At 39.6% G+C, this 18,852-nt stretch overlaps 1 protein-coding gene across 1 annotated transcript in view; it reads left to right on the forward strand.

Moving 5' to 3' along the window:
* NELL1 (neural EGFL like 1) overlaps nucleotides 1-18,852 on the forward strand; it is an 884,414-nt gene that overhangs the window by 832,964 nt on the left and 32,598 nt on the right. Inside the window, exon 16 of the mRNA XM_077114226.1 lies at nucleotides 3,023-3,163. Within this exon, the coding sequence (XP_076970341.1) occupies nucleotides 3,023-3,163 (141 nt within the window). The remainder of the gene's footprint in view (nucleotides 1-3,022; nucleotides 3,164-18,852) is intronic.

Below are 18,852 nucleotides of genomic sequence, written 5' to 3' on the forward strand. Positions count from 1 at the left end.
TTCTCTAAGAAAGAGCTGACCCTCATGTAAAAATGAGCAGCTCGACTTTGTGCAATAGGTTCAACCTCCTTCAGCTCAGAGGCCACAGGCTCTGGGCTAGAGAATCTATGTTTGTTCCAGATATTTGCTAGTCCTATAAAGCCAAATCCTATAGCAAAAACAAAGCCCACAGAGTTCCTTTCATTAGGAATGACTGCAGAGTGACTGCAGATTGACTATCAGAAACCAAGTGCTCATGTGAGCGTTTTTTCAAAGAATTAGAACACTAGGTCCCAAACTGTTGTACAGAACACTAGTTTCACAAGATATTAAAGGTATGCCAAGGAAAAGCATTCTCCAGCCAAATAAATTTGTGAAACAATGCATTTTATTTTTCTCCTCTCAAAGCTTTGCAGGACATCTTAATATAAAAAGTCTCTGAAAAATTGTTTAAGACATTGCAATAATTAAAAGAAATTTCTTATCCTTCTGTTAGCTAAATTTGCATGGGTAACATATTTTTCATATATTAAAAATTATTTGAAATTCCTAAAAAACTTAACAATGTTCTCAGTATCCATGTTATATCCTACTACTGATCTATATAATGTTAAAAGTTACAAATCATGAGAACAACCAAACTTACTTGTTAGTTACACTACATTACTCTAAGACTTCTCCAAAAGTAAGGTGGTCAACTGTAAGTCAAAACTTCATCTTCAACAAAAGAAACAATGTAGGTATAAAGATTCTGTTCTACCTGTTAATTAACATAACCCTGGTAAATGTGTAAATGTAAACAGGATGAAATTTATGCTATAGTTTGTGGTTGATGACTTCAATATAGGACAGCTATCAAATGTTTTTATTTCTGAAAATAAATTCATTTTAAAATGCTTATAAAAAATTAAAGTTTAAAGTATAAGCTCTTACAGAAATCACATTTACTCTTAAGCTTGAACTGTTATTTCTAAATTCTGAAATGCTTTTCTCTTTGTGTAGCTTAGTAGTTCCCTAGGCCTTTAAGTATCTGTAACATCCAAAACTCAAAATTTAAGTTCTCACACTCTAAAAGTCTGCATTACTCCATACGGCAACATATAAATGATGCTGATCTAGTTAGGTCTAAAATAAATATAATACTGTTTATATTATAAAACTTTAACTTCTGTGTGAGACCAAAAAGAGACAGAGTATTTTAATATATGCAATTCCTTAAACTAAAAAAAAAAAAAAAATTAAGAAATAAAACTATTAAGCTTCCCCACATGGGGCATTCCTTCTATTCTCTTAAGCAATGAGGGCTCCCAATCTAATAAGCTAATGCCCTGCCCCCAGGGACTTTAGCGCAGAAAGCAAAACTAATTACCCTCACCTGAGCTCTAGAACCAACACCTTCCTAATCTGCATGTTCATACAGCAGGTATGTAGAATATAGTGACGCCTTCTACCAATTAAACTACTAAGAGGTACTCAAATTTCTTAAATGCTGCAGTCTTACCAACAACAAAAAAAAGTGGTAATTCATTGCCCTGGCTATCAAAGTAATGCTACCATCTCTCAAGGGGACAAACCAGCCAACATGGCAGCCAAAGCTGCAGCCCAATCAATTAAGCCCTTCTAAGCCTCATTCCTGCATCCCTTGATTTAGCAAATGCAGCCTCCTATTCCCTAATTGAGCAGGAACCAGCCACCCAGCTAGGATTCACTGAAAGATACTCATTTCCTTCCCTCTTCCCCAGTCTCACTTGACTAAGACCTCACCTAGGCCCACTTACTTCTATGCTTTTGTTTTTAATCATCTCTTGCAATTTTAAGCATCTCACCAAGTTTATTTCTTTCAAACTAGAAACCTTTCGCACGAAACCACTGCTGATGTGAAAATTTTCAGCCATTCCAACCACCCTTCCAGACTGCTCCCCTCTCAACTTAAATGAAACAGCCAGTAAATTCTGTGCCCCATCAGGCAGGTCCTACACACCATGACAAGCCAGAAGCAGCCACAGAAGGTAGTCAACCCTCGGCACCCCTTAAGATTAAGGGGCAAGAACTCTCTAAGGGGGAATTTGAGACAGGCTGGAATAAGGAGAGAGGGAGAGAAAAAACAAACAAACATGAAGGGGCCCTTAATCAAGGTCAGGGGGGCTGTGTCTGGCAGACACCCTGTCCAGGGGCCCCCCACTACGGGAAACACCCAGCAGCAGCCCACCCATCTGAAGCCAAACAACCCCCACCTGAGGGAGTCATTGATGGGGAAGAGTGAAGCCAGATGACCCACCTGAAGGAGTCATCGTCTCAGGAGAAGGGTAGAAACAACCCAACTCCCCCACCCCCACCCCAATATACTGCCACCAGGCACTGCCCTGGAGAGGCGGAAGAAGAGAAGAAAAAGCCCTGAGCAAGGAAAGGAGAGGAGGAATAAGTAAAACGAATCTACAAAAGCAAATGACCCCACACTGCCTACTGCCTCTCGCCTCTCTCACCTCTGTCTTTGCGAGAGTGCCCGCGCGCCCTCTTACGTGTATACCTGACACATTTTCTACCTGCTTAAGAAAAAATAAGTCTCTGAGATGGAAATTAAAAAAATAAATAAGTGAAACATTGGTTTAGCATTATTTAACCCAGAGTGTCCCCCCTTTATTTGTTCAAAGGCATTTTCAAAGAACGCTAAGTAATATCTGGAATTCCTGTTTGGGAAACACCAGATCAGAGAAAATTCATATATACCCAATACCAAAATTGTGCCCAAAACATCTTCGATTTAGTTTCTGATGATCCATAAGGCAATATAGCCTATTGCAGGCCACAGGTATATTTTCTCGTTCATTGTTCAATAAATCAAAAAAAGTATCTAAGAATGTAGCTTTCAATTTGTTTGGATTCTGGGAAAATGGGACTTAGTTCATCCTGTAACTTTCATTTTAGGTGAGTTAACAACTCTTAACTGATATGTTAAATGTAAGCATGTTTTTAGGTGGTAACTGAAAGGTTAGTGTCAAAAGAAATTAACGCCCTGGTGGGCTTGTGTTTTTCTCTGAGGCAGATATTGATGAATGTACAGAGGGGATCATTGAGTGCCACAACCATTCCCGCTGCGTTAACCTGCCAGGGTGGTACCACTGTGAGTGCAGAAGCGGTTTCCATGACGATGGGACCTATTCACTGTCCGGGGAGTCCTGCGTTGGTAAGCCGCTTGCAGCCATGCCCTCTGTCCACCTGCATCTTTGTTGAATGGGACAGTTTGCTTAGTACTCTGTGCAGTGCCTAGTGTTAAAAACCAGCTACTCACAGGTTAAGCACTTCAGTTTTTCAATTTTTTCCCTCTGCAGTTCAGAGATTACCCCATGATTTATGCAACGTAGGGTTTTATGAATTTTGTACAAAAACTAGGGCAGTCAGAGGAACAAAGCTTGGATCTCTATGCTACAGCATTTAGTTCTTTCTAAGGAAAAACTATGATGGCTTGCTGACATTTTTGACAGTTTGGGCGACAGCTGCAGAGAGGAGGAACCCTTACTGGACTTAAAGAGTTTAGTTTAAATCCCAGCTTTTGTACTGTAAAAGACCCTCAGAGACTTTACTGGTGAAGATGTAAAACTGGGGATAATAATACCCATATATTATTTTAGAATTAAATTGAATATCCTATGTTCCACATTTATAAACTTTGAATTGATGTACAAATACGATATAGTTGCATTAACCTTATTATGCTTGCTATTATCACCATTAGCTCTTGAAAAGTCTCATTTCAAGCACTGTTCTGCTTTGTAGTTCTGTTGAGTGCTGAACACAGGGAGTTAGATGGATTTGCTCACCTTCAAGACCTTACAACTTTCATGAAATCCAAACTGCTGATCAAAACTATGACTGCTCCCTTGAAAACCTTGGCTAGCCCGGTTATTTCATATCATGTGTACTCAGCTGAATTCTTAATGCTGATTGGGACGGAGTTAGAGGACAGCATTCTGAACTCGGGGTCCTGCAAGTGGGAATTTGACTTTGGAAATTCATTCTCTCTGCTCATTGCTTACCTTTTTGTTTTTCTAAAGGTTGCTGCTGCAACCCAGGTAACATTTTGCCAACTTCTCCACTGATGTTTCCCTAATGCAAAAATAGATTAGGGAGCAACAGGCATCTAGAATGAATTTTCCTTCATAATCTCAGCATTAATATGAAGTTTTGAGAGACTTAGAAGTTAAAAGCACAGCCTCTTGAGCCAGATTTCGAGCAGGCAAATTCCTACTCTGCCACTTCTAACTGGATTATTTTGGGCATATTCTCCGCTAGACTGTGCCTTAATATGGAAAAAATATTCATGTCCAATGCATATGATTGCTGTAAGAATCAATTCAATTAATATCTGTGTTCAAATGATGTTAGCTATTATTATCTTCGGTGTTCCTCATACTCAGCATTCTGACCCATACTCTATCTGTGCTTCTTTTAGTGTTAAAGTAATTATCTGTCACTTCAAGGAAAGGTTTGCATTTACCCTGAGTGCTCATATACTTCCTTTACATACTGCCAGGCACTTCTGTGTGCTACCATCACACAACAAGACGAGTATTAAGTGTTCGGGCTGAGATATCATCAAAAACAAAGGCCCCGGGTGGGCCACAGTGGCTCAGCAGGCAGAGCTCTCACCTCCCATGCAGGAGACCCAGGTTCGATTCCTGGTGCCTGCCCATGCCAAAAAAACAAACAAAAAAAAACAACCCACAAAGGCCCCCATAATGGGGAGGGCCTCACCTAGCTGAGTCGTGGGTGACACACACGTCTGTGCCTTTGCACGTGCTGTCCCGTCTGGATGGTAAGGAACACATCTCTGAATCAAAATCAACCCCTTCTTTTCCTTGATCATGTTGATTCATAGGAATCTCTGCTCGTTTGCTAAATTCAGCCTCACACTTTTGGAAAACTTGTTGTAAATGGGCCTTAAAGTGAAGAGACACCTGACCATCACTTCATGTTTCTTTGGTAATTGAGAGCATTCTGTTGGTTCAGACTCTTTCTTAGAAAAACAGATGTGTTAATCAGATCATGTTGCTTTCTTGTTACAATCTTCTAATGCCTTCCCATTCGTAGTAGTTAGATTCAGTTGTCAACTTGGCCAGGTGAAGTGACCTAGTTCTGTTGCTGTAGACGTGAGCCAATGGTACGTGAACCTCATCTGTTGCTCATTACATCTGCAGTCGGCTAGGAGGCGTGCCTGCTGCAATGAATGACGTTTGACTTATTGGCTGGTGCATAAATGAGAGAGTGCAATGCAGCACAGCCCAAGCAGCTCAGCATACCTCATCCCAGCATACCTCATCTCAGCACTCGCAGCTCAGCCCAGGCCTTTGGAGGTGCAGAAAGGAATCACCCCGGGGGAAGTTTTTGGAGCCCAGAGGCCTGGAGAGAAGGCCAGCAGAGACCATCCTGTGCCTTCCCACATAAGAACCTCAGATGAAAGTTAGCTGCCTTTCCTCTGAAGAACTAACGAAAGAAATCCCCTTTTATTAAAAGCCAATCCATCTCTGGTGTGTTGCATTCTGGCAGCTAGCAAACTAGAACACCATTGAACGTAAAATAAATGACTAACTTCTTTCTATGGCAACCAGGGCTTTAAGTGATGCTGTCCCTGTCTACTTCTTGGACTCATCTCTTATGTATTTAGGCTTTTGGGTCTTTTCATGTCCTGAACATGACAATGAGCTCCTCCCTGTTTCAGCGCCTTTTCTTTTGCTCTTCTGTCTGTGCAGAGCATGCAACACCTGTTCTGTTGTGTGGCTGTCTCCTTGTTATTGTTTAGGTCTTACTCAAATGTTCCTCCTTCTGTATCCATTTTATCTCAAGTAGCCCTAAACGATTCACTTCATTATATCACTCTCTTTTAAAAATTTTTTTTCTTGTGTAATATATCATGTACACATAGAAAAAAAAAGCAATAATTTTTGAAGCACTCTTCAACAAATAGTTACAGGTCAGATCTCGGAGTTTGTCGTGGGCTACAAACCATCACTTCAGATTTTTCCTTGTAGCTGCTCCAGAACACTGGAGACTAGAAGGAATAAATATTTTTTTATCATTACAATCGACTGTGCTTTTCTTTTTGGTTGTGAAAAATAACTTGTATACAAAAAGCAATAAATTTCAAAGCACATCGTAACAATTAGTTGTAGAACAGTTTTCAGAGTTTGGTATGGGTTACAATTTCACAATTTTAGGTTTTTACTGCCAGCTGCTCTAAGATACTGGAGACTAAAAGAAATATCTATTTAATGATTCAGCAATCAAACTCATATGTTAAACCCTAACCCTCTGTAAAATCCACCATCAGCTTTGATTTCTCTCCCCTTCTATAGGGGAATTTGGGCTCTGGCCATTCTAACTTTTTCATATTGGAAGGGGCTGTTGATAATACGGGGTAGGGAGGTGGATCTAGCTGATGTTCTGGATACAGGCTGGCCCCTATATCACTCTCTTTTATATCTTTTATAGCATTTTTTATTCTCTAATTTTCTGTATGTGTCTGTGTAATTTTCTGTCTCCTGCCACAGTGTATGCAAGTTCCTTGAGAGCAGGGACCTTGTCTGTCTTTTTACCACTGTACCGCCAATCCTGGAGCAACACAGACACATCATAGGACTCAATACATATAGGTCAGATGATGGGAGGGACAGACATGCAAAAACATGTCAGGTCCGATACCTTTTCTATTTGGCTTGCCATAACCAGCTGTGTAGAGAATGCTGCCTGATGCAAGATGTTAAAAAAACTCCCAAAACCGTGTGAGTCTTTTATTCCAGAAAAATCTCACTTGAGAGCAGTCATGGCTCCAGCACTGTTAGGCCTTCTGGGAATGTGGGTATGAATGAGGTAAGATCTCTGTTCTTGAGGGATTCATGGCAGGAAAGATTCTAAGTCATATGTTAATGACACTGAAAATTAACATATCAGAATAGAAGCCCTAAAGAACATCAACTACTGAGGCTTGTATTTAAAAGAAATAGCAGCACCTAAAGGGATCTTTAATTTTTTTTTTTTAATTGGGTTTGCAACATGTGCTCAGCTATGTTGTTTCTTCCTCAGACAATAGAGGGACTATCATATGATAGAATCCTAAGTGCGGCAGTTGTAGGCTTTTAGATGAACAATCTCATGTCACTCCTTGCCACTTTTTGTCAGATGAGGATAACACCTGCTCTGTTGACTTCATCAGTTATCATAAGCATCAAATGTCATTGCCATCATAAAACACTGCACACACATGCAAAGCTTGATTTTATGAGTAAAAATGTTTAAAATGTGCCTCTTTCTCCTAAAGAAGAGCATTTAATAGAAGAAATAATGAGTCCCATATATTGTAGAATTATCATTTTTGATAACATTGTTAGTCTCTCTCTCTCTCTGTTTCTCTTCTGTCTCTGTCTTTATCTCTTTCTTATTGTCATTTGCTTGTGTATCTTTGTAATGCTAGGAGAGAGGGACCATAAAGTTACAAACTTACATTGACAGAAAAAGATCCCACCTTTCTGTGGGGTATGGTACAGTCTGTCTTTTGACACAAAGGCATCGTCAGTGATTCTTAGTTTTAACAGAGAAGTTTTGAGCACCTGCCTGTTTATCTAGGCATAGTTATCTGGGCCATTTGGGAATGAGAACAGTTACATCCCTAACAATGGCATGTATACTGAGCAGTGTTTTACATTGTTTGAAATAAGAGACACACCCCCATGATGTCATCCTGTCTGCAGAGCGATCAGGCTGCACATAGGAAGCCTTGTAGAAGCTTCTGCTCCTCCTCCTGCTCTGTACAGACACCCAGACTTACCTCGTTCCTCTCTCCCCATGCCCTGCACTCTCTTTCCTCTACTCCTTGGCTTGTGTACTTTTCTCTGACCATCCCTATGCGTATGGCATGACCTCATTTCTACTTGTAAAATTCCTGATGACGTCTTCCTCCTTAAACCACTGATCCTCAGACCTATCTCACATTCGGTTAACCTGGATAGCTTTGGAAAATTACCCACAATGGGGTGCCACATCCTGGAGACCCTCATTCACTTGATCTGGTCATTCTTTTGTGACCTATGCTGAAGTCATTCTTTTAAGTCTCCAAGTGAATAGAAAGAATAAAAAATACTACCATAGATTTCCTCAAATAATAATTTAAAAATGCCTTCCTCTTATGTGCCTCACAGCCATTTATTTGCATCTAATTTTTTTTTTTAGAATTTATCAGAGTTAAGCTTATATCCTTAATCAGTTCTTTATCGTCTCGAGTACAGTTTGAAGTATTTGATACCTTTTAAAGGTTTATGTTAAATTAAATTGTATCGGTCATTCATTTTTTTGTTATAAAAATAAGTTTGAAACCTATTTTGTTGATCAGGGCAGACACTGGGATTACATCTAGCCATTCTTAGGACATGGCACCTCTCACTGTCCCATTAGTGTCCCTTCTACAACAGTTAGTTGGTCAAAGCAGGTTCCCAGACTTCAGAGTCTGCTTTTTGGTCACTATAAATGGAAAAATGAAGATTCACTTGTCTGCAACTTTCATCATCATGCAAAGCCACATAAAACAACCAGAAAGGGTCCTGCAGGAATCTCTTGGGAAGGTTTCAGTTTCAGCCTGTTGATGTGTCAAGGCTGATTGGAATGGTTTAAGAATGATTTGATTTCCACTGTCACTGCCCAGTGCCCAGTCTCATAGAAGTGGTGACAAGGAAGGGGTGGGACCTGAAGATCCTCTGTCTGTGACAGACTTTGCTGAAAGGAGTGGGAAGACAGTGAAGGCCTAGCCAGTGACAGCATGGAATAATGAAGGCAGGTGTAGCTACACACAAGCCTGATTCATATCCCAGCTCAGCCACTTACTAGCTGAGCAGTACTTGCCAAGATATTAACCTCTCTGAAACTTAGCTTTTTTTTTTAGTGTACAATGATTAAAACAATACTTGCTGATGGAATTTTTGCTAATTTAAGTATTAATATATGCAAATATCTTGACAAGTAGTCCATCATAGTAGTTACCATTTAACCTCCCTTCACCTCAGTTCTCTCACCTGCCAAATGAAGACAACAATGGCAATCCTAGTAAGAGCTAACATTTATTGAGAGCTTCGTCTGTGCCAGGCAGTGTTCCATGCAATTTACAAAAGCACCTCCCCATAAGTGGTTGTAGAATAATTTTGAGGATTAAATAAGCTAATATTGGAAAAAGGCATCCAGCAGTTAATTTTAAGTGCTCAATAAATATTAGCCATTTTCATTAACTGAGCACTTACTATGGACCAGAAACTGTACCAGAGGGCACAGTGGCCGTTACCCATGTGTGTTCCATCCTAATGCTTCTGCTTTTAACAAATTTAACTCTGCAATGCTGTCTGTATGAGAGGAGATCAATAATGGGCCATGAGTAGAAGGGACATTTGGCAGAGTAGCTGAGATAAATGAGACAGGGCAAAAGAGAGGATTAGAGAAAAGGTGTGAGACACAGCTGTAGAGTTGAAATATTCTGTCTGCATCATGAGCATTGGTGATTTTTTTTATCAAGTGGATTCAAAACTGGGTTTTGGGGCTGTTCAACTGGGCTAAGGGCAGGATGACAAGGTGTCAGGCTCTTGATGGTGAATCCAGTAGCACTTCAGTCTTGACAATAATATCCCATGGTTGTCCCCTATTTCATTATCTTTTCTGCATTTCTGGCAATATGGTTTCAGAGTAGAAAAACGGAAGGAGGGGATGGGGGATAGAGAGTAGGAGAAAATGGTGGCAGGTAAATTTTTAACTTATTAATTTTATTCTTTCATTTTTTTATCTTCTGCCTCCTAAAAGCAGTTAGTTTGGTATATACAAAGAACATGTATTCACAGAGTTATTAAAATAAAATAATAAGAAATAAGGTAAATATATTAACCATGAGAATTAGCTATGATGTTATGAAAGTCCTGGCAGCCAGGGAGAAAAGGGAAACGTCAGAATAGAGTGCATTGCACTAAACCCAGGATATGAACCCCAAGTTTTTTATCACCCTCACCCTACCCTGGCTGATGACACAGGCATATTCTCCACTTGGACTATGAAATTAAACCAAACATTTCTGGGAGTTACACTGACAAGATCTCAAAGAAGCTTTAAGGCCTAGTGGGCGAGCAACCCCTGCCTCTGTTTGATATATTTTCAGCGACAATTGATCTATTCTTTAAACACCTCCTAATGGCTGCTGTGACCAGCCATGGAGAGGATATGACAGCTTTGGGCCCACACTTTGAAGCAGTTCACAGTGAATGGGAGAACCGGTGGAGACTCAGGGAATCTTAACTCTGTCCAGGCTCCTGTTACACTATTTCGTGACCTAGCATAAAACATTCTCCCTTCTGTATCTCCTTTTCCTCATATATAAATCTCCCCCAGGATGCTATGAAGATCATATGGGATATAATAAAGGGGAAGAAAAATAGAAAATTGCTTCAAAATAATCTTCACAAGCAATGTGATGTTGTGATAATTATTATATCCTTAAAAATAAGCCTGTTGCAGTCTTAGCACTAAGCTGGGTGATATATGAGGTACAGAGAATTCCTCTATTAGGGAGTTTAAAACACCAATGAGTAGACAAAATCAACATACATGACCCAACAGACAGCATTCTGAAACAGGTTATAATTACCTGTAAAATTATGTGGTCAGCTGTATAAAATATGTGGGAAATTTGGGAAGAGTGTGATCCGAAAGTATTAAATAACAGGCATACCAGGCTGCATAGAAATGATTGGACTTGAAGGATGAAATGATTTAGCTATTTTATAGGTATAATAATAAAAATAAATGCCACTAATTGCAAAGATTCATTGATTACTTCACTCACTAGGCACTCTTCTTAACTCTTTATCCTCAAAACAACTCCATCAGTGGGGATTTTTATTATCTTCATTTAATAGACCTGAAAGCTGAGACACAAAGATGTTGCATTGTCCCATATTATTCAACTTGTAATTGATAGATTCCTTGTTCCAGGGAGTCTTAATCAACATCCTTTCTGAGTGTGTACATGTCTAATAGTTTGGAAATGTTAAGCTGTGCGAATATCACTTTATTTCCTAAGGTCTTGCATAAAAGATGATATAAAAGCCATATTTTTATTTATTGAACACCCACAATGTGCCAGTTAACCTTCACAAATCATTTATGAGATAGAAAGCAAATAAGACAATTCAGGCCTAAAGAACTCAAGTAGCCTGGCTATATATGTAAAGCAAATGCTAGTTAGCTCTGGAGCCAGAATTCAAACCCAAAGCCCAAATGCCTCTCACAGTTGTTTATTAATTGGAGATAACTCTTCAATGGATAAAATTTAAGTGCTGATTTTTCTATTCTGATAATTGCCTCATTTTCTACTTCATTGTGGGTATGTAAATACACCCCTGGCACAGAGCCTATGATGATGCTTTAAATTTAGTTTGTCTTCTGTGTATGTACAAGGGGAATAAGACTTTTCTCCATCTTAGTGTATTCTGGGGGACTCACATATCTGAGCAAAGGGGGGACATCTAGGATGGGCCATCTCAGAGGTCACCTGAGAATATCAACATGTTTTCTGCCGAGAGGTGGCCTCAAAGCTGTGGGACTTCTCATATTGCCATGGGACTCCCAGTCTCAGTTCCAGGGATCAAAAATTGATGAATCAAAGACACAGCCAGACTTGGAGCTATTGCCAGGACATGTTGAACCAACAGCCCCACACGTGCTCACCTGCTGAGGCCTGTAGGGTTTGCTACTCCCTAGTCCCAGCCTCTCTGAACTGAGAAGCACATGTCTGTTTGTAGGCTCAATCGTTTTGAGTGGGCTCTGGCCTTTGCTTGGCATAAAGGGAGCAACAACAAAGTAAAGGCGACTGAAGTCTTTCCTTCTTTCTATGATTGATGCCAGGAGCTCAAACCTGACTAGACACTGGGGGGATATGTCTCCAACGAAGCATTTATTAAAGTCTCAATCTTACAACACTAATGCTGGTATGTATTGCAGTAAAGTATTCTATATGCAAATATATTTGGGTAATTGTCGATTAAAAATAATTAAGCTCGTTTAACTTTGCATTATGAACGTCCCAATTTTTTTTTTACTTTAGATCCCTTTTCTCCTGGGCATCTTGCTAGATGTAAGACTCTGCAGAATATGCTAACTGAAAACACAGGAATGAATATAAGAATTCTAGAAAACCTTATTTATTCAGAATAAGTTTCACTGAATAATGAGCTGTTTCAGAAAAAGCTTTCTCTAGTCTTGCAGCAAAAATTTGCTAAGCACTCCTTTGACCTTTAAGTATCAGCAATTTTTTTACTATTATTTTAAATTTGTCACAAGGAAACCATTCCAATATATGTCTATTTTTCTATTACTTCCTTTTTTACTGTGGTCATTAAAAAATGTAAATTGTCCAACTCAACTGTCACATGATTACATGATGTTCTAAAGGCTTCTTGGGATCTAACTGGTTTGTCCCTAAGCTAAGCAGTCTCTAGCCACTGCCTTTTGACAAGCTTATGTCTCATTTGCAGAGATATTTGCATATTATAAGACTAACCTCAAATTTCTAAATGATATTTAGAAGAGTGCTTTCCTTTCCACTGTGGTGAAATAAGAATTCGTAGAGGGAGATCTCAGTTCAGGCCACAACAACTCAGAAGCAGTGTCTAGAAGTCAGTTGCTAATTTAGACTCTGGAAATATAAAGAGGAATAATGCAGGATTCAAGAGGCACTTGGTGGCAATTTTGTACTGTGTGACTAGGACCTGTGGAAGTTCTGTGCGAAGGGAAGAGAGTGGGGACTGGAGCAGTGAGGAAGGTTTTATTGAAGGGGTAGAACTTGGACCGGGTGGTGCAGGAGGGATAACGTTGGGTAATATACAACATCAAATATTGATATTTTTCCCTAAAAGGTGTTGTTCTAGTTTGCTACTGCCAGAATGCAACACACCAGAGATGGATTGGTTTTTAATAAAAGGGGATTTATTTCATTAGTTCTTTAAAGGAAAGGCAGCTGACTTTCGACTGAGGTTCCTTCTTACGTGGGAAGGCACAGGATGGTCTCTGCTGGCCTTCTCTCCAGGCCTCTGGGCTCCAATAACTTTCCCCGGGGTGACTCCTTTCTGCATCTCCAAAGGCCTGGGCTGAGCTGTGAGTGCTGAGATGAGGTATGCTGAGCTGCTTGGGCTGTGCTACCTTGCGCTTTCTCATTTAAGCACTAGTCAATAAACTCAAACATCATTCATTGCAGCAGGCACGCCTCCTAGGCGACTGCGGATGTAATCAGCAACAGATGAGGTTCACGTACCGTTGGCTCATGTCCACAGCAACAGAACTAGGCGCCTTTACCTGGCCAAGTTGACAGCTGAGCCTAACTACCACAGGTGGTTTGCAGTGTGATACAGTTTCTTTAAGGCCTTCTTCTCACTGTGGATTTGACATTTTGCAAAGCTAAAGCTACAGAGGCACGTCGGTTTCCACTTGCACTGGGTCTTGAACTTTGCTTCATGCAAACCCTACTTTATTGGTTTTATGTAACTGCTTTTGCCTTTCTTCCTGAATAGCTGGCAGAATGAGTGACAGTCGGGTATTCTCTGAACTTAGTGTTCCAGATAAGTGAGGGCAGTAGTGCTAGAAGTGTGATCCACAGGCCAGCAGCATCAGCACCACCTGAAACGTGATGAGAAATGCGTATTCTCCATCCCAACTACTCAATCAGAAACTCGGGCAGTGAGGCAGAGTGCTCTGTATCTACAAGCCTTCAGGTGATTTTGATGCCCACTCAAGTTTAAAAAGTGTGTATATGAGTGTGTGCCCATTTTAGAGGAGGAGTATCCATAGCTTTCACTGAGATTGCACGATGACCGTGAGCCCAGAAGAGGTAAGAGCCAATGTTCAAAAGCAAGTTCCAGCCTCAGGATTTCCGGTCAGCACTCTGAGTTAACTTCTCAGTGTCTGACCCTGGGATTCACTTTGTGGTGTTTGGAAGGAAATTCCCCTACCTTCTTTTCTCAGTTTCTAAGCACTCCTCAGTATTGAATTCCACATAGTTGTCAGCTTTCTGCCTCCCGAGGCTCAGTGGGAGCAATTGTTTCATTACAGAAACTTCTGGTTTGAATGTGTTAGAGCTAAAGATCATCTATTCGGAGATCAGCACCTACAACTTCTTTGTAATGAATATTGAATTGTTTGTTGTAGTTCGGGGTTCCTCATGCTGCTGTGAACTATTTTTCTGTGGGGTTATTAGCAGTGAATTTTACATGTCAAACTCAGAGCAAATAAAGCAATAGCAGCATAAAATCACCATTCACTTGTTCAGCTAACATTTATTGAGAGAGTCTACTCTGTGCTAGTCCCTATGCTAAACCTTGTGCATACACAGAATAATCACAGTCCTTGCCAGACTGGAGAAGGATGGGAAGAGGAGGGCGGGAAGGGGGGGAAGAGGTCCAGAGACACAGAACCAATAGGATATATTTGTGTGTGTGTGTGTGTGTGTGTGTGTGTGTGTGTGTGTGTGTATACGAGATCTATTTTATTTTATTTAAAAATGTTGGCTTGAGCCCTGCAAAGGCAGCTCAGTGGCAGAATTCTCGACTGCCATACTGGAGACCCGGGTTCGATTCCCAGAGCCTGCCCATGCCAAAAAAAACAACAAAAAGAAAAAAAAAAAATGACTCATACTGTTGTGTGGCCTCATGCTGTTGTGTGGCCAGGCAAGTTAAGAGCAAGATCAGTTCGGCAGGCCAGTAGCTGGAAATTTAGGTAGGAATATGTGACAGGATTTGTTTGGGCTTGCTTGTTTTTGTTATTGCAGTAATGGAAAAGGTAATCGTCAAATTTATTTGGAATAGTAAGGGCCACCAAATAGCTAAAAACTTCTTTGAAAAGAATGACGAAGTTGGCAGATTCACACTTTCCTGATTTTATTTTTTATTTTTTATTTTTTGCATGGGCAGGCACCGGGAAAAGCACCCGGGTCTCAGGGAGAGCTCTGTCTGCTGAGCCAGCGTGGCTGCCCACTTCCTGATTTTAAAACCCTTGGTCCAAGCTGCACGACATTGTCATGGGGACAGCAATATAGACAAATGGAACTGAGTTGAGAGCAGAAATAAACCATTAGAACTATGGTCAATTGATTTTTTTTATGTAATTTAAATGAGATATATTAACACATATAATTATCCAAAGTGTACAATCAGTGGTTCATAGTATCATGATATAATTGTGCATTCCTCACCACAATCAATTTTTGAACATTTTCATCACAACAAAAAAATAAGAATAAAAAGAATACCCAAACATCCCATACAACTTTCCCCCACAATTATTTATTAATTCTTTGTCTTTATTTTCTTACTCATCTGTCCATACACTGGCTAAAGGGAGTGTCAGTCACAAGGTTTTCATCATGAAAGCTGTATAGCTATACAGTAATCTTCAAGAATCAAGGCTACTGGGTTACAGTTCAACAATTTCAGTATTTCCTTCTAGCTATTACAATACACTAAAAACCAAAAGGGGATATCTACATAATGTCTAAGAATAACCTCCACAATGACATCTCGACTCTATTTGAAATCTCTCAGCCATTGACACTTTGTTTTGTTTCATTTCTCTTCCCCCTTTTGATTAAGAAGGCTTTCTCAGTCCCACTATGCCAGGTCCAGTCTCATCCCCAGGAGTCATGTCCCATGCTGCCAGGGAAAATTTATACCCCTGGGAGTCTTGTCCCATGTAACAGGAGGGCAGTGAGTTTAGCTGCAGAGTTGGCTCAGAGAGAAAGGACGCATCTGAACAACAGAAGAGATCCTTTGGGGGCGACTCTTAGACATAATTATAAGTAGGCTTAGTTTCTCCTTTGCAGGAATAATTTCACAGGGGCGAGCTATAAGGTCTAGGACTTAGCCTATTAAATTGGTAGTACCCAGTGCTTATGAGAATATCAGGAATTCCCCAGGTGGGGGAAGTTAATATTTCCACATTTTCCCCCATTCCCCAAGGAGACTTTGCAAATACTTTTTTATTTTCTGTCCAGATTATGCTGAGATGTATCAGGGCATCACACTAACCTGTACAGTACAAGATCTCACTCCCTATTCAAGGTTCCATGTATTATTGTGTTAGAATAAACTGACCATACAAGCTAAATTCAGTAGCATGCTACTGAAAATATAAATTTTGAACCAAATAAACATCTCTTTGGTCTCACTCAGAAGTTGAAGTTTGAAAACACAATCAATATCATCCTTTACCCTTTAGACTGATTTACCTTAGTCCTAACCAGATCTCCTTCATTCATTTCTCTAATTGAAGTCTTATCTCTTTTTCAGCTTTTTAAACTGTTACAGTACGAGTAATGCTGACTTTCATCGCTGCAGAACAGCTCTGAGTCCCAGGGGTCACACAGATACCCAAAGTTACAAGAAATGACCAGGAGATACACAAAGGGCCCAGCATCTCAGAATTTAAAAATAACCATTACGAGTCAGGAATAGATGTGACTGCTGTAATAGCTTACAATCAAGGAAGCGCTACAATAAGCCTTCCCCTGATAAACTATACTCTCAAATTCAATTCTCAGGGTTTTCACATTATGGTCTACATTAGTGAGATATTGTATTTTCTTTTCATTTCTAGCTTATCTCACTCAACATTCTGTCCTTAAGATTCATTCACCTAGTTGCATGCCTCACAACTTCATTCATTCTTGTAGCCACTAAATACTCCATTGTGTATATACACCACAATTTGCCCTTCCATTCATCAGCTGATGTACCCTTAGGCCATCTCCATCCACTGCAAATCATGAATACTGCCACCATAAACACCAGTGTGGAAATGTCCATTTCTGTCCCTGCTTTCAGTTCTTCCAAGTATGTTCCTAATAACAGGGTTGCAGGATTATATTATAGCCCTATGCTTAGCCTCCTGTGGAACCAGCCACTGCCCTCCAGAGGGGCTGCACTATTCTATTTCCCTACCAATAGTGAATGGGTACATCTCTCTCTCCACATTTTCTCCAGTACTTGTATCTTTCTGTTTATTTTTTAACAGTTTTATTCATACATTGTACAATCCATCCTAAGTAAATAATAAATGATTCCCAGGATAATCACATAGTTATGCATTTACCACCACATTCCATATGAGGACATTTCCATTTCTTCCACAGAGAAAAGAGAGGGAAAAAAATGAAGAACAAAAAGTAAAGTAAAATAAAAAAGAGGGCCAACAACACCACAAGAATCTCATATCCCTTCCTTATATCTCCCCGTTTATTGACATTTAGCTTTGGCATATTGCCTTTGTTAAACATTTAATGGCAGCATATTACAATATTACCGTTAACTATAGACCCTAGTTTGCATTGATTGCATTTTTCCATTTATCATCCCATTTTCACACCTTGCATTGTTGATATCCAATTGTTCTCCTTCGTGCAAAAACATTCTTATATTTGTACATTTAATCACCATCATTGTCCACTGTAGGTTTCACTAAGTTATACAGTCCCAGTCATTAGCTTCTGACTTTCCTTCTCATGTCAGACCTGCCCCCAGATTTACCCTTTCAACCATAATCACACTCGGCTTTGTTCAGTGCACTTACAATATTGTGCTACCATCAGAGAGTATTGTGCTAATCATTTCTGGATCTTTACAATCAATCCTGTTGAATATTCTCTACCCCTTCTGCATCAAATGCCCACTCTCTACTCTCTTTCTATCTTCTGATAACCGGTGTTCTCACTTTAACTCTCAGATTTCAGTCATTAATGTTAGTCCATGCGAGTGAGACTGTGCAATATTTTTCCTTTTGTTTCTAGCTAATTTAACTCAACATAATGTTCTCAGGGTTCATCCACATTGTTATATGTGTCATGACCTTATTCTGTGTTGCAGCTGTGTAATATTCCATCGTATGTATATACCATAGTTTGTTTATCCACTCATCCATTGATGGACTTTTGGACTGTTTTCATCTCTTGGCAACCATGAATATTGTCCTATAAACATCAGTGTGCAAATGTCCATTTGTATTCTTGCCTTCAGTTCCTCCGAATATATGTATATCTAGTAATGGAATTGCTAGATCATACTTAGCTTCCTGAGGAACTGCCAAACTGCCTTTCAGAATAGTTGCACCATTTTACATCCCACCCACACTGAATAAATGTGCCTCTTTGTCAACATCCTCTCCAGCAATTGTAGTTTTTTGTTTTCTTTTGATTATGACCATTCTAGTAGATATGAGTTGATATCCCATTGTGGTTATGTATTTCCCTAATGAACAATGAAGAATAAAATTGAGCATCTTTTAATATGTTTTGAACCATTTGCATTTCCTCTTCAGAAAAAACATATCTGTCTATGTATTTTGCCCATTTTTAAACTGGGTTGTTTGTCTTTTTTGTTGTTGAGTTGTCGTATCTCTTTATATATTCTGTATATTAACCTTTGTCTGATCTGTTGTTTCCAAATACTGTTTCTCATTGTGTACGCTGCCTTTTTACTTTCCTGACAAAGTCCATTGATGCACAAAAGTCTTCAGTTTTGAGGAGACACCATTTATCTATTTTTTCTTTCATTGTTCATACTTTTGGTGTAAGGTCTAGAAAACCACCTCCTATCACAAGATCCTTAAGTTATTTCCCTATATTTTTTTCTATAAGTTTTATTTTCTTAGTTCTAATTTTTAGGTCTTTGACTTTTGAATTAATTTTCAAAAAGTTGTGAGATAGGGGTCCTATTTCATTCCTTTGCATGTGGATATCCAGTTCTCCATGCACCATTTATTGAAGAGGCTGCTCTGTCCCACTTGAGTTGACTTTACTGTGTCATCAAGCAGCAA

The sequence above is a fragment of the Tamandua tetradactyla genome, chromosome 8 (genome assembly GCF_023851605.1).
Source record: "Tamandua tetradactyla isolate mTamTet1 chromosome 8, mTamTet1.pri, whole genome shotgun sequence".
NCBI lineage: Eukaryota > Metazoa > Chordata > Mammalia > Pilosa > Myrmecophagidae > Tamandua > Tamandua tetradactyla.